The sequence below is a fragment of the Orycteropus afer genome, unplaced genomic scaffold (genome assembly GCF_000298275.1).
Source record: "Orycteropus afer afer isolate SDZICR_OR568_19922 unplaced genomic scaffold, OryAfe1.0 scaffold00207, whole genome shotgun sequence".
Taxonomy (NCBI): domain Eukaryota; kingdom Metazoa; phylum Chordata; class Mammalia; order Tubulidentata; family Orycteropodidae; genus Orycteropus; species Orycteropus afer.
Genome location: NW_006921794.1, coordinates 2,895,361 through 2,911,769, shown reverse-complemented (window position 1 = coordinate 2,911,769; position 16,409 = coordinate 2,895,361). Strand labels below are relative to the sequence as shown.

General features: G+C 44.6%; 1 protein-coding gene across 1 annotated transcript; it reads left to right on the top strand.

The window, feature by feature from the left end:
* The first annotated feature begins 1,228 nt into the window (after positions 1-1,228).
* Positions 1,229-14,611, top strand: RGCC (regulator of cell cycle). The gene is made up of 6 exons (XM_042781965.1): positions 1,229-1,277; positions 1,812-1,997; positions 10,210-10,317; positions 13,259-13,321; positions 14,305-14,379; positions 14,604-14,611. Exons 1-6 carry the CDS (start codon positions 1,229-1,231, stop codon positions 14,609-14,611), a joined length of 489 nt encoding a protein of 162 aa, XP_042637899.1.
* Positions 14,612-16,409: the final 1,798 nt, after the last annotated feature.

Genomic DNA, 16,409 nt, shown 5'->3' with positions numbered 1-16,409 from the left:
GCTCTAAAACCAGGTCGACCAGCCTTTCCATCACTGAGAGACTGGTAAGAGACGTAAGGTCTCTCTGCTCCTCAGTTTCCTCACCCTCTGAGGCCAGCCTGTGGGTCAGAGAACCTTGTGGCGCTAATAGAACTTTCAGCCATGATGGCTACGGAGCACTTGAAACGTGGCTAGTGCCACTGAGGGACTGAATTTTTACTTTTAAAATTGTATTCAAGTTTGACTGCTTTAAATTTAAATAATCACGTGTGGTTAGTGGCTTGGGCGTTCGTCTGGCTCCGCGGAGGGCAGTTATTCGTGGCCACGACTGGTCCCCCTCGCCAGGCCTCTGGGCAGTGTGGACACTGCGAGGCTCGAGTTCAACGCGCTGCGTCTGCACACCAATTTCTTCCACTAATAAACTGGTCCGAAGTGAGGCCAGAACTAGTAGGAACGCCCAGGACTGTAGTTTAGGCTCCTGCGCTCGGGATGGAAGCACATAAGATTCCCAAACTCCTGGATTCCATCGAATGTTCTCCCTCTACCCCTGCGCCCCATCCTGTCTACTCGTCCGTCCACAATCCTCTAAGTCTGGGGAAAATGGGGTGGACACGCACAGAAAACACCAACGGGAGTCCCTCAGCGTCTCTGACCCCCGGCTGGGCCTTCCACAGCGCCAGCTCCTTTATTTCTCCCAGTAACTTCAGGAGGCTCAGCATTTGCACGTCCACTTCACAGATGAAAAAAAAAAAAAAAAAAAGCCGTCCGCGGTACTTCAGCGGGATCAGAACCGTAAACTCTTAGGCTGGAGCTCTGGTGGCGCCAAACCGCGGTCGAGACACTTTTGTGGGTCGGGTTGCTAGGGCGCGGGGGCAAAGCGGCGGGTAAATATTTGGGGCTGTAACCTGGGCTCGTCACTGCGGTTCCCCAGCGGGCGCGTGGCGGGGGCGGTGCCTCGGGGACAGGGGCGTCCCCGCCGCGCGCGGCCCCGCCCGGCCCCGCCTCCGTCCCCGCCCCCGCCCGCGGCGCCGCAGCTATAAGACTTTTGGGCTGGCGGGTGGCGGGCTGGCGAAGGAGCTGTGCGCAGACAGAGCTGTGGACAGCGTGGGGTTGTAGGACGCGAAAGCAGTGGAACGCGAGAGGGGCTGAGCGATTCCGTTAGCAGCACTGCTTTAGCCCGAGCAGCGGTCCCGTCCCGGGCCGGCATCTCGCAGGACCATCAGCCAAGCGCGCGGGGCCGAGCTGCCCCATGAAGCCGCCCGCCGCACAGGGCAGCCCAGCGGCCGCCGCAGCCGCAGGTGAGTACAAGCGCCTGAGGTCTTTTTTTAAAGCCCCGCTCCACAGGTGAGGATGTCTTCCCTTTTCCCTTCAGATTCTCTCCACTGGGACTCTGAATCCGCGTCGCTCCGCGCTATCGAGTTCAATCTCCCCTCCCATACCTCCTAGAGGGGATCCTCACCATTGTCCCCACTTCGGGCTGGGGGCCTCACCCCGACACGCAACGGGTGCACCCTGACTCAGTCTGCCCAGCGCCGCGTGTTCGCGTGCACCCCCGGGGAAATGAGCGTGGGGACAGGTACCCGACATGTGGAAAAACGCGTGGGAAGGCATTTGGCAGTGTTAACTGGGTGACATTTGGTGGGCTTCTTCACTGGGCTCAGTTTTCTGTAAAATGGGTATGATAGTAGGAGTCATTTCAGGTAGTGGTTGAAGTGAAAAGATAAAGGCGGCTACAGCGTGGCTGTTTCCTGGCCAAAGCACAGTGAACGTTAGTTATCTCGGAGAACGGTAACGGCCCCCTCCTCACCTGACCCCACTGCTCCTGTCCCCAGCCCCGGCCTTGGACTCGGCTGCAGCTGCAGACCTGACAGACGCGTTGTGCGAGTTCGACGCGGTGCTGGCTGACTTCGCATCGCCCTTCCACGAACGCCACTTCCACTACGAAGAGCATCTGGAGCGCATGAAGCGGCGCAGTAGCGCCAGCGTCAGTGACAGCAGCGGCTTCAGCGACTCTGAGAGTAAGTGGTGCTCTGTCCTGGTAGTGATCGGATTCCCAGCCCACTCAGGAGCCCTTAGGGCTCAGGCCTCAGTTTGCTTATTGTAGAACGAAGGGTGGGGCCCAGCGGGGTAAGCCCCAAGGCTCAGTGCAGTCACCAGGACTTAAGTATACAGGATTATAAATCCAGCCCTGGCAAGACCCTGAGGGTAGTCAAGGGAAGGCTATTGGAAGGTAAGTTGGTCAACCTGCTGCCTGCAGGTGTCTGGCATAAGGATTTAAGCAGCTAGACTCCAACTAGACAGGACTCTTGGGGACAGAAGCCAGGCCTTCCACAGTCTCCTTTTGTCTCCTCCTCTCCTCTCAGCTTTTCAGCAATAATTTATCAGAGGATGTGGAGTAAGTGCCACAGGAATTGGGGGGTGGGTAGGGGAAGAGGGAGGGAAGCTGTGGGAGGGCACAATACCCAGCATTTGTGCAACCAGAAAAGGTTTCATCAACTGCTATTCTTGAGATTTTTGAAGTAACTTCTTGCACTTACTTCTGGCCCTGAGCTCTCAGACTTGCTGCTCCATTGCATAAAATTTTGAAAAGATCCCTAGTGTTGCTGAGTTCAATTATTTCAGAGGGTGTTTTCTTCTCCTTCAGGCAGGTCCACCACAGGGAATGCTGGCTTTGACCCCTGCCCAGGCTGGAGGGGGGGAGCCTGAGAGCAGATAGGTGAAGGGACGGGGTGGCCTCCTGGTGACCTTTCTCATAATCAAGTCTACTCTAGGGTCTATGTCCTAAATAACCTTGTAATAAAAGAGATACAATTTTCCAGGAAGTCAAATTTCCTGTAAGGATTATGGATAAATATCTGTTAGGGTGTCAAGCAGCAAATTTAATAATTTTTCAATAGTACATGTTTGTTACTTTACAATTCCTGAAAAATAACTTATATTTTTTAAAAATAATACTTATTTTTAAAAAAATTAATTTATTTTTTAAAAGTTACTCATTTTTGAAAGTGCAGTTTAAGGTCTTCTGAGTTATTCTTGAGAAGCTCTGGTGGTGCAGTGGCTAAGGCATTCAGCTACCAGCCAAAAGGTTAGTGGTTTGAACTCACAGACGCTCCATAGAAGAAAGATGAGGCAGTCTGCTTCCATAAAGATTTACAGCCTTGGAAACGCAGTGGAGGTCACTATGAGTCAGAATTGACTCAATGCCAGGGAGTTTGGTTTGGTTTTGGATTATTCTTGAGACTTTAATCCCTAGATTGGTTCCAAGCATGGATATCCATCTCTGTGCTGTCCTTGACTCTGGAAATATCCCCGGGTGATGCAGATGGTTCATGTGCTGAGTGGTTGGAAGTTCAAGTCCATCCAGAGGCATCTTGGAAGAAAAGTCTGGCAATCTACTTCCAAAAATTCAGCCATTGAAAACTCTATGTAGCATGGTTCTACTCTGAAGATATGGGGTCCCCATGAGTCGTTGTCAGCTTGATGGCGTCTGGTCAACTGGTTCCTTGTGGGTCTCTTCTTTTGAAATTCAGAGCTCTTAAGAAAGAGCTTGAACATGAACTGTCTGTCCTTCTGAAAAGGGATAAAGGGCACTTGCCACTCTGCTCAGAGTCTGAGTTGGAAAATTGAGTTTCTTGGCAGCTCTGCCTGAGGATTAGACCAAATTGTAGCTTTTGAGGTGAAAGGGAATGGTGGAATCATTGCTGTTAATTTTCTGTTTGGAATTTTGGGGTTTGGTTGTTAAGGACCAGACCACTTATTAAATCCTTAACACTAATTCACTTTCAAAGGGAAGCCTTACAGTTTTTGTAATTTGTCTTAATATCTGTGGCCAAACTTAAATATGTCTCCTACTACTGAAGACCTGGTTCCTGTTCCAGCCAAGTTATTCATAAAATACAAATTCTTTCCCACACAGGAAAGAAGGCTGGGACCGTCTGTCTGGTGCTGCTCTATTGCAAAGAATAGGTCTTTCTAAGCCACAACCACATTCAGCTAGAATGCAACTTGAGCTTGCCCATTCATGGGTGATGGCTACGTCACTTAGGTAGGGTTTCAGATCTGAGATTCTTTTCCAGTGTCCTCAAAGAAAAAATACTAGAAACACATTCTCTTAACAGTGTAGGGGGAGAATTTTGCAACAGTTTTTTATAATAGTTTTTTTTTTTGGTAGTTTTTCTCAGGGCATGTACGTATATTTTGCTTTCTGTCTTTGTTAACTGTTAACTTTAAACTACACCTTAGTTTGCTGGTTAGAGAAATAATAGGGAGAAGACTGGTCAGGGTAGAAGGCAGGCTCAGATGACACTAAAAAACCAAACCAGTTGCTGTTGAGTTGACTCTGACTCATGACATCCCCATGAATGTCAGAGTAGAACTGTGCTCCATAGGACTGTCAGAGGTAGATCACCAGGCCTTTCTTCCGAGGTGCTTCTGGGTGGACTGAACCTCCAACTTTTCAGTTAACAGCAGAGCATGTTAACTGCTTTACACCACTTGGGGATTCCCAGATGACATTACTCTTTGCTATAAATGTGTTGTTTGTCTCCCCACAAGACTAGTTAGAAATAGCCTTGGCAGGATGTGTGTGTATTTAAATAATAATGTCTTAAATAAGCATAATATGTATCTTAATTGCTGCTGAGAATTAAGCAGAGACATTGTTATGCTCATTTGTCTGTTTAATGCTATTCTGTGGAAGAGAATGCTTGAGAGAGATAGATCCTACTGAATTTAGCTCCACAAAAAGGAGAACACACCAGGATGATGATATCAGCAGTTCACTTTTACCAAGCCCTCATCATGATTACTATTATTATTAGCTCTTAGTATTACTGATCTCTTTGCTATGCTTTTGTGCTATCCCATCTGATCTCTACCACAACCCTGCAAGGCAGGCACTAATATCACCATTTTTCAGATAAAATAGTGAAACCTCCATGGGCTCACTCTCTGAGGCTTTGCTGCATCACCATAGGTTGATGGCTGGAACAGGAACAAGGTCTTCAGGAATAGACTGAAGTCCCATTAGACACAGACCATATGTCGGTTTATCAATGGCGGTTGTGTTTGGATGGTGTCTCCCCAAGGTGGAGGTGGTCATCTGTCAGGCTCAGTGAAGGCTATTTCCTGGGAAAGGGGACCTTATTCAGCCTGGGAGCCCTGAGGATGCACTGGAGTTCCAAGTGGGTGATAAGGCTCACTCCGATAGTTCCTAGCAAGTTGTCTGGAGGGACCCAGCAGTCCCAGAAGGGCAACCGTGGTGAAACGGAATTATTATTCTGTCTCACTATGACTGCTGTCAGCGTTTGTATTTTGAGGATGAAAACCCCCCTCCCCAATTCCTTGCAGCAAAAGGAAACAGACCCAAGGCTTTCTTTTTCTCAGTTAATTACTATAGTTTGGTTGCCTTAGACATGTGGGGTTGTTCTATATTTACAGGAGCTCTGGGCAAGGTTTACTGTCTGTGGTTTTTCTTCCCACGTGAACAGCCCATGTCAGTGCTATCCCTACATTACCTTCCTCCCCAGCCCCCAAACTGAAAAAGCACACTTACCTTTTAAAGAAGCTTCTGTTTTTACATCTGAGTTTTCAAGCGCTAAGGTGCTCTGGTGGCTAATGCCTAAGAGGTAGTCCCCACCCCCCCCACACACCTTGTGCCCTTTAATGTTATGTAAATTTTATCACAATCACCTTCACTTGCTCCAAGTGCAGCTATTAAATCATTGAAATGGTTTTGTGCCTTTTCTTGCACTAAAGTAAGGAGCTCTGGTGGTGCAGTGCCTGTGGCATTTGACTGCTAACTAGAAGGTTGGCAGTTCAAACCTGCCAGCCACTCTGCAGGAAGGAGATGGGACAGTCTACTTCTGTAAAGATTTACCACCTTGGAAACCCAGTGGGGGTCACTATGAGCCGGAATCCACTCGATGGCAGTGGGTTTGGTTTGGATTGCACTATAGTAAGGCTAAATAACCATGTGTACCTATTCTGCTTAAAGACACTTAAGGTTCGACTTAAAGACACACTTAAGAGTAGTTTTTGTTCATAGCCTGGGGACTGCCTGTGTATTTAATATGCTTACATTTCTTTTGGTAGTATCTTAGATGGTCTCTAAATTTGAGGTTCCTGGCTTGGGCACACTAAATTGACTTAACAAAGATGTTTCTAATGAGGCTTTGAGATGTCTGTAAGGTGGGGCTTCAGAGCTGATTGAAGTACATGTTGTAGTGCCCTAAAATATCCAGCCTTATCACCTGCCAAGGTCCCTCAAATCATCACTGTTCTGGATCTTGTAAGCCTCTCTCAATAGCAGCACCTGACATCTGGGTGGGGGCAATACATTAATATGCTATTGGCCAGTGACACCTTGTTGTCATTTTATCAGACTCATTGGCTATTATTTTTAAAGGAATGGAGTTCTAGGGGAGTAAAAAGAACAAGAAGTCATGCTTCATGTAGCTTGAAATCTATAACACAGCTGGCGTGACATCTTTTAATTTTTATTTTTTTCTCTAGCATGACATCTTGTTTATTGTAGGTGCTTAATAAAAGTCCATGGAATTAATTTTATCAGGTAAAAGGTAAAGAGCAGTCTAGGGCTTGGGGTGCCTCTGAGGTCTGTGCCGGTGGCTTCTTCTTGGGAAGTTTCTTCTAGGGCACCTCTGATGACAAACTTCAAAAATTTGCCACTATCTGAAGCAGAGAGGGAAGCCAGGGCCCAGAATCTTTCTTCTTTTTATTCTCAGTGATGACATTTCCTCTCCTGGGCATTCATTTCTCCATTTTACCAGGAACTTTAGAATAAAATAATTAAAACCATAGATACCAGACATGAGCACCTGGGCTATTAGTTGTCTTTTGACAAAGAAGAAACAGACACTCAAAGGTGAGTGGCATGTACAGTTTCACCCTGCTTTCTCATGGCCTCTGTGATGTGTCCTCCTTACAGTGGTGGCTTCTGTTAGATCCAGGTTGCTCTGGGGCTCTTCAGGCAGCTCCCTTTCATTAGCAAAAATGGCATGTGTAGAACATCATCTGAGAGTGGAACTGAACTGTGGGCAAATTTGGCTCAAGGACTGGGAATGTCCTCTTGGGGATTGGAAATTTTGGAGCCTATAGTCTAGCCCAGCATGTATGTTGCACCCCCATGGAAAAAGGGGGCTTACAGCAGTAAGCCAATGTGTGAACTTGTGTGTGGATTCTTGGGATAGGGGAGTGAACATAGGCTATGTTAACCTGTCTCTGTGTGTCTGTGTGTGTTTATATCTTGATGTTGTGACTAGTATTTTTTTTTTTCTCTTTTCCTCCCTTATTGTGAGAGTAGTCTGAGTTCATTAGCAGTAGGAGGCAACTTCTAATCATTTTAATAGTTTGTACCTGAATTTATCATTTTACATATATATATATATTCTCTGAATTTGAAGAAAATTCTTCAATCAAAAAGCATTTAGCATACTGGCGAGGCTCTAAGAAGGAAAAGTAAGCTGTGTTGATGTCCTGGTACTTTGGGTCATTCTTTGCAGCATATCCCTAAACTACCTGAGTTTCCTTGTGCTTTCCTGAAAACTCAATAGCTTTTGGTCTACTTGACCCTGAGGAAAACCAATTGTGGTTTTTTTTTTTTTTTCTTGTCTTTCAAAGGATGAGTATTATGTGGACATAAAACCTCTGGGGAGTGGAGGCAAGATAGGGATGAAGACCAAAGTCATGGGAAGGGCTTGTAGTGCAGGGGTGGGGTGGAGTTGGAGTTGGGTGTGGTGTGATACTGGCTTCTAAGGACAGGCTGCTTTTGGTAGATAGACACCCAAGGTATGGCCACTGGGATCTGAGCCAACAATCTCTGGGCCTGGCACCCTGTGTGCCAGGGATGGGTGATGCTCTCAGGTGTCCTTCAGAGCCAGAGATAATATCCCAAGGGTCTTGTGCTCCTTCCTTTTGGCTCGTCAGCCTGGTTACCTCATGTAACTCTTCTGGCCCTAAGTTTGACATCATCTTATCCCAGCAAGTTTACCAGTTTAGATTGATGACACTTTTGGCTACTGCATGGTGATAAGCAGTCATGCTCCTCTGTATGTCTGCAATGGACATGGTCACTTTCCTGTATCTGGGAAAAAAACTTCCCCCTGAGAAAATCCAGATTGCTTTAGAAGTTGGCTCAGCTGTTAAGCGGAAGGATTTCCCAAATTGAGTGCCACAGAGTACAAGTGTCCTGAGAAATATTATTAGGGGTGACACACACACACACACACACGCACACACACATGCACACACGTAAGTATCCCATGGTTAGGTAAACTTGGGAAATAGGGCTAAACTGACTTCTTTATTATAAGACCTCAGAGACATTAAAGTGGGAATACACAATGGGAATTCCCAAGAGGGAATATAGTAGGAAAACAATAACAAAGACTCCCTTGAGCAGGCAGGGAGGATTAAATCCTGGGATCCAACCTTGTGCTTTCATTTTGGGGAGTTCACAGGACAGAAGGGACGGTTTTCATGACAGATGATTTCTTATGTCTAAGATCCCAAACAAACCCCAATCAGGTAAGCTTTAGTTCAGCTGCTCAGTGGGCTCTCGTGTGTTGGCAGAGGAGGCTGGTCTGGTTATGATGACCCTGGTGTGCTCTGCTTGTTTTAGGAATCAAGGGCCTTTGATGTTTCTCAAACTTAAGTTGATCACAGAGGTCTTTTCAAAAGATGAGTGTTTGAAGTTTTGGCTCAGAGTTTTTGGTCTCAGTAGGTGCTCATCATTAAAACCCTGAAAAATAAGTGTGCATTTACGTCCTTTTAGGTGACCTGGCCTAGACTTCTGAAAGAAGAGAGGACTGTGGGGGTTGGTCAGCAAGGAAGGATCTTCTGAGCATGTTTGGAAAAGTAGAGAAGATGGGCCAGTAGGCAGGGAAGACAAGATGGCAGCTGGGGAGGCCATCTGGTCAGGAGGCGGGACAAGGGGAAGGAAACCAGGTGAGATACTTGAGAAGCTGTAGCAACATTCTTTTGGGATCAGAAACTTCTGCTTCTCTAGAACTAGAGAAATTCTAGTTCTTTTTAAACTGGGCCTATCTCTTGTAACTTAGTCAAGTTCATTTTGAGTTAAGAGGACCAAAGAAGATGTTTTTGCCTCCTCCTGAGCTGGAAGCAATTGAATTAAAGTGAGAGAATCCCATAAAGGAGTGGTGGCCAGGTCAGGCCTGCATTATTCAGCTATCCTTTCTCACCTGAAGAGCCTTTCTGGCATTCATCTCTGCTACAACCGTGGCTGGCATTATGTTTTGTTTTCATTAGGAAGGCTGTTCCTTCAGAACCTCAGTGGCCACATCCTGCTTCCTCTGCCTGCTCTGCCTTTGACTTCTTTGAGTCAGTGCCACTCAGGCAGCCGCTCCTTTGTGTGTCACAGGTGCATGGCTGATGGGTGGACTTCCTCCTTCATAGCAGGCATTAGAGAAATAGATTCCCAGAGCTTCATGGCTGGAAGGAACTGTCAGGATTATTTAAGCTGATGAAGATACTAATTGACTTGCTCAAGGGCACCCAAGTACCCACTAGCTGATCTGGGTCTCTTGATTCTCAACTCAGCCCTACTTCCTGGAACTTTCCCTTCCTATTATTGCTCTGGTCTTCAGGGGTGTGAAAATAGGGGGAGCCACAAAAATCACTTGAAGTATCTGTAATACACCGAACTTATGGGATATGAAATATTAATCTCTAGCCCTCTGGCTATTCTGAGAGTATAGGCTTAGGGTTCAGTGTGTTGGGAGAACCATGACAAAGACTGCCTTGAGCAGGCAGGAAGGATTAAGTCCTGGGATCCAACTTTGTGCTTGCATGTTGGGGAGTTTACAGGACAGAAGGGACATTTTTCATCAAAGATGATTCCTTATGTCTAAGATCCCAAACCAACCCAATCAGGCAAGCATTTGTTCAGCTGCTCAGTGGGCTCCCGTGTGTGCAGAGGAAGCAGGGCTGGTCGTGATGATCTAGCATGCTTTGCTTGTTTGAGGAACCATGGGAGTTTGGGGTGCCTGGTTGGAGACCCAGACACTGACACACATACACATGCACACTCCCCTGCCTCAAATCATTTATGAGCATAAATATAAATTCTGGAAATCTACCTGCTTTCTTTGCTATATATTTACAACAATTGCTTCTCTTGGAGAAGAACTGTTGATTGTCAAAAGACTACATACTGAAAACTGTTTCTAATGAGTACATTTTCTTTCCTGAAAGGTGCAGATTCTCTTTATAGGAATAGCTTCAGCTTCAGTGATGAGAAACTGAATTCTCCAACAGACTCCACCCCAGCTCTGCTCTCTCCTACCACCACTCCTCGGAAAGGTAAGTTCATTAGTTGGAGTGTGGGCTCTTCAGCTTTTTGACTCCCCTCCTCTCCTCTTTTCCCCCTTATCCCTAATCAATCTTTCCCAAATGTGCAAAACGCGTACGTAAGACTAATATTTTAGTCCAGGGAGTTCCCGGGTGGTGCAAATGATTAATGTTCTCAGCTGCTGACCAGAAAACTGACAACTCAAGTCCACTCAGGCTCCTCTGATGAAAGTCCTGGTGATCTACTTCTGAAAAATCAGCCATGAAAAACCCTCTGGAGCAGTCCTACCCTGGCACACATGGACTCGCCATTAAGTTGGAATAGACTCAACAGTAGCCAGAATGTCTTAGTATAGTACAATGTGAAGTAGAATCTATTATTTCTCAGGAGTTTGATCTGTAGGATAATTAAATTAGATAATTTGAGTCAGAAAACTCTATGAGAGGAAGAAAACTGGTAGACTCTACACTTGGTTCTATCCCATGGGGTAGAGTGTAGACCATGTGCCAGTCTCCTCCCAGGCTAGTTGGTTCTAGAATTTGAAACCCAACAGTTAGACTTTGTAGGAACTCTGGTGGCACAGTGCCTAAGGCATTTGACTGCTAACCAGAAGGTTGGCAATTCAAACCCACTAGCTGTTCTGCAGAAGGAAGGTGGGGCAATCTACTTCCATAAAGATTTACTGCCTCAGAAATTAAATGGGGTTGCTATGAGTCAGAACCGACTGGATGGCAGTGAATCTGGTCTGAGTCAGTTAGACTTTGTAGAAGGTAGGACTCCTTTTTGCATTAACAGTTTAATCCATGTTTTCATATTACCAATTTAGCAATTAAATGAAATCTTTCTTATTAGACAAGAGATGACTTAACATGATTCAAAATAGTCTGTCTCCACTGTGGTATTTATAGACCTAAAAAGTTTTTAAAGATGCATGAGCAGTTTCTTATTTTTTGAAACTAGTAGGGTGTCTCCAACTAGAGAGCTGAATGTTCTGTTTTATTAGACAAGTGCCCTTTGAAAACAAAAAGTTTTTTTCTGAAGAAAAGTTACACTTGCTGAAAATAGTTGCAGAATGCAATAAAAATGGAACATAGTTTGAAAAAAAAAATGAAGACTCCATTGCTTTTCTCGCTCTGGCATTAAGGCAGAATGTCACTCTTTTTTTCCAAAGAGACATTTTTAAATTCTCAGCACAGCAACGTTAGCAGCCACTTGGGACACTGCCATTATCCACTCCTCAGTCCGTAATGGATCTGATCTGTTGAATTCAGAGAGACATAGAAGTCTAGAAAGTGGCTTAAAGTGTGCCTAGATTTGCTATCTGATCCTCAAGAGGTAGAAATTAAAGAAGGAAACAAAAGCCCTAGTGGCAAATTGACTTTAAAAGCTAAGAACAATGAGCCACTTGTAGCCAGCAGGGGTAAGTTAGTAAAAATATCCAGTAACGCATTTCAGGGGCAGCACTAGTGGCACAGTGGTTAAGTGCTCGGCTGCTAGTGAAAAGGTGGGCAACTTGAACCCATTGTCTGCTCTGTGGGAGAAAGATGAGGCAATGTGCTTCCATAAAGATTTACAGCCTTAGAAAATCTGTGGGGCAGTTCTACTCAGGCCTATAAGGTTGTTATGAGTTGGAATTGACTCAGTGGCTGTGGGTGAATGAATGCATTTCAGAGAAGGCACAAATATTGAACTCTACAGAAAAAGTAAGATATACAGAAAAAGTATGTCTCAGTATATAAACTCATTGCGGTCGAGTCGGATCCGACTCATAGCGACCCCTCCTTGGGTTTCTGAGGCAGTATCACTATGGAAGTAGATTGCCTCCGAGGAGTGGCTGGTGGGTTTCAACCACCAACCTTCTGGTTAGCAGTCAAAATCAGAATAAGGACATGCTTCCCTGTGCTGGGATCTGGAGAGGTTAAGCCTGCTGGGTCCAGAAGCCCCATGTCACATCGGAAGAGGTGTACCATTTGACAAGGAGCAGTGCCTATTCACCCAGTTATACTAGAGGCAGTCTGAACTCTGTGTCATTGCCCTAGAGAGATTACATAAAACAAGAATGTGCCAGAAGTGTGACAGGAATTACAAAATCTGTTGGTTCTACACAGAATCCATGCTTACTGAATAACAAAAATCCTACACAATCAAAAAACCAATCTATCTCTTCTCTTCTCCCCACCTCCCAAACTTTTAAGGCAGTGAAGGGAGATTCTTCTTCCATTTGATGAGGCATGGGGTAGGACTGAACTAAAAACCAAGAAAGAAACACTTAGATCTGTCTTAGTTTCTGCGTATGCTGTAACTAAATATTGGAGCAGTGGTGGATCGGTGGTAGTATTCTCACCTTCCCTGCCGGAGACCTGGGTTTGGCTACCAGCCAACGCACCTCATGCACAGCCATCACTCATCTGTCAGTGGAGGCTGGTGTGTTGCAATGACCCTGAACAGGTTTCAGAGGAGCTTCCAGACTAAGAAGGGTCTGATGATCTGTCCCAAAAATTGTTGTTTTTGTGCCGTCGAGTCAGACCGACTCATAGCAACCTCTCCTTGGGTTTCCGAGGCAGTATCACTACGGAAGTAGATTGCCCAACCTTCCTTCTGAGGAATGGCTGATGGGTTTGAACCACCAGCCTTTTGGTTAGCAGTCAAGCACCTTAGGCACTACAACAGTCTGATCTGCAGCTGATCATGGGGATGGCCCAGGACTAGGCAGTGTTTCGTTCTGTTGTGCATGGGGTTGTCATGAGTTGGGTGCTGACTTACAGCTAACAACAGTAACACTCTAAAGCAGACACTTAGGTTGTTACAGGATACCCTTCAGAGAGTGTCTGAAGATGATATGCAAAATGGTGTCACACAATCCAGTGTGACTTCAGTAGCATGACACTGCAGCCCTGGGAGTCATTAGCTGTCTTTGATATGGAAAACTGAACTCCTTCTCTTGTTTTACAGCCAAATTAGGAGACACAAAAGAATTAGAAGACTTTATTGCTGATCTTGACAGAACATTAGCAAGTGAGTACATGCTATAATGTTTGCAAGTTTGCCTGGGGCAGGAAGTTACATCTTAAGACTTCTTTGGGTTGAGAAATATGACCCCCATGGCTCAAAGAAATTCTGAAGATAAATTTTCATTAAAGTAGTCCGTGTACCTTTCCAAACAGTGAGAACAGGCTGCCAGCAAACAATGGTGTTTTGTTTGAGAAATGGAGAGAAAAGTCGTAAGAGCAAGATTGGAGCTTTACCTGAGGATGGCCTGCCAGGCTTTTCAGAGAAAAAAGTAACTGATTGACCATGCAGCCATTATGCTAACACACCTAAGGATTCCATCCCATGAGCTAGGATAATTTTCCCAGGTTATAAGCAGGGGTTTGATGAGACCTGTGTTCTAGAAGGATGGGTCCCAAAATAAGGAGTTGGCATGAGGAGACTCTCTAACCAAAGACCTACACGAATTGCTAAATGACCTGGATTAAGCACTCAATACCTTGCTTCCTATTTAGGAATTATAGCAATGGTACTCCATGTTATGTGACCAAGAACATTATCTTGGAAACTGAAGACATCAGATTGTAATGACGGAGTGTTCTAGCTTAGAAGAAGGAACCTTGAGAATCCTTCTATAGACCCTATTTCTGTAGGACAAAGACAAGATTACAAGAGCCAAAGCACTGACTTTGAACTTCCAAGATGGAAGTTTCCATAGCCATACTCATTGTAGGGAAGGGAGGCAGGGAGAGCTTTGTTCATTCACAGAGTGGACCTGGAGAATTTTGTCCCAGCCCTTAATTTTTCAGTGAAAGTGCTGTTTTTCTCTAGAAAGTATTTTATGCTATACTCTGCTAAGTAGCTGGGTGAAATCTGAAAAAAAAAGTTAGATCCATTGCGGATCATTTAAAAATAACTATGTGAAATAAATAAATAAATAATAACAACTCTGTTCCTATTTCAGACACACTCAAATATTAGATAGAAAGCCCATCACTATTTACTTGAAGATTTTATTGCCTGTTTGCTTACATGCCATACCATCTTACATGAGAAGACTAAGGCTTGTTTTGACAGAGATTGTTGTAATTGTAGCACAATTTGTGCTAGGCCCCTGTTAACGAGCTTGGCTACTTCATAGAAATTGCAGATGGCTGCCTTGTCATGTCAGTTAATCAGACATACATTATGTGGGAAGCCTGCCATTAAATGCGGTGCTTTGATACACGTCTGAGATGGTCTGATCTGGTTAAGCATAGGATTTGCAATCTTTTGTGAATGGATACTCTTACTTCTCTCTCATTTACAGGTATGTGAAACCAGGAAAAGTTCTGGGTCTGTTTTCTCATAAGGAAGAAGCTTCAGAAAGCTCTGAGGACCTAGTAAAGCTACTAGAATCTGCCACCGGAAAGGATAGAGATGAAGCTCACCTCCCACTAGCCCTCTCAGACCCATCCACCTTTGGGCTCATCTCTGGGCAATTTAGACGGTGAAATTGGTTTTGTTCACCTGCTTGCAGTGTGTTAGAAGAGACGATCCATACCAATATTGTATTTTCTCTTAAAACATAGCTTCCCTGTAATTTAAAATGCTTTTATGAAAATATTTGTAATTAATTATATATAGTCGGAAACAGTAATAAACTTTTCTCATTATAATATATTTTTGTATACAAATAAAATCTGAACTGGAGTCTATGTTTTTGTAAGCTTCTATTTTTTTTTTTAATAGACATATTTACATTCAAAAAATATTTTAAGGGAAGTAATATAGCTTTTGGTTCCTAGCAAGGCCTCAGGGTGCTGGCTAATTGCACTAGATGGCAAGGGAGCATTGGTGGTTCAATGGGAGAATTCTTGCTTTGCACACAAGAGACTTAGGCTTGATTCCCAGTCAGTGCACCTCATGCCCAGCCACCTGCCCATCTGTCAGGGAAGGCTTGTGTTTTGCTATGATGCTGAACAGGTTTCAGTGGAGCTTCCAGACTAAGATGGACTAGGAAGAAAAGCCTAGTAATCTAATTTCAAAAATCAGCCAATGAAAACCTTATGGATCAAAGGTCCAGTCCATAACTGATTGTAAGGATGGTGCAGGACCCTGTGGTGCATTGGGTCACTATGACTCTGGGCCAGTTTGATGATAGATAGCAACAAATTTGAGAAAGCAATTCTTTGAAGCTCATTTGGAACCCCAGGAAAATACTGGTGTATAACTAATGGGACATAGGAATTTGAGAATTACAGTGTTGATGGAAGTTTCTTTTCTGTCTCCATCCTCCTACTCATATCTTGGAACTCTGATGGTGCAGTGCATAAGGCATTTGACTGCTAACCAGAAGGTTGGTGGTTCAAACCTACCATCTACTCCATGGAAAGAAGATGGGGCAATCCACTTCTGTAAAGATTTGCTGCTGGCTTGGAAACCCAACGGGTCATTATGACTTGGAATGGACTCAATAGCAGTGATTTTTTTTTTTTTTTAACTCATATATCTTGGTGGTACCTTTTCAAGTGCCATGATGCTTCCCTTGAATTAAGGGAAATACCAGTTGTACTCAAAATTGGGGACTTAAAATATGAGGGAAAGTTGAGGCAGCTGGAGGACTTCAGAATGATGGTGCTTTTATAAGATCTGTGAACAAAGGAAATTTTGACAGTGCTGACTTGACATTAATGCATCAGTGGGGCCAGAGGGGGCGTAGAGAGGCCTTTGATGAGTGGGCTTTGCCCAGAGAAACAAATATGATACACCCCACCTGCCTTTTGCAGCGAATAAGGGTGCATGAAGAAATCCCTGGGTAGTGCAAACGGTTAAATACTCAACTACTAGGCAAAGACAAAGACTGTTGTTTCAAATCCATCCAGAAGATTTGAAAGAATCTGCTTCTGAAAGGTCACAATCTTGAAAATCCTGTGAAGAAGTTGTATTCTGCACATGTGGGGTCTCCATGAAGCAGAATGACTTGACAACAACTGACACCAACAGGAAGGCAGGAAAGTTGGCCATTTGCCAATCAGTTGTGATCATTTTATGTACATTGTCAAAAACCAACTACTATATTTTATCTGTTTTTTAGGGTTTGGGGGAACTAAATTAGCTTTTCTTTAATCTTCTA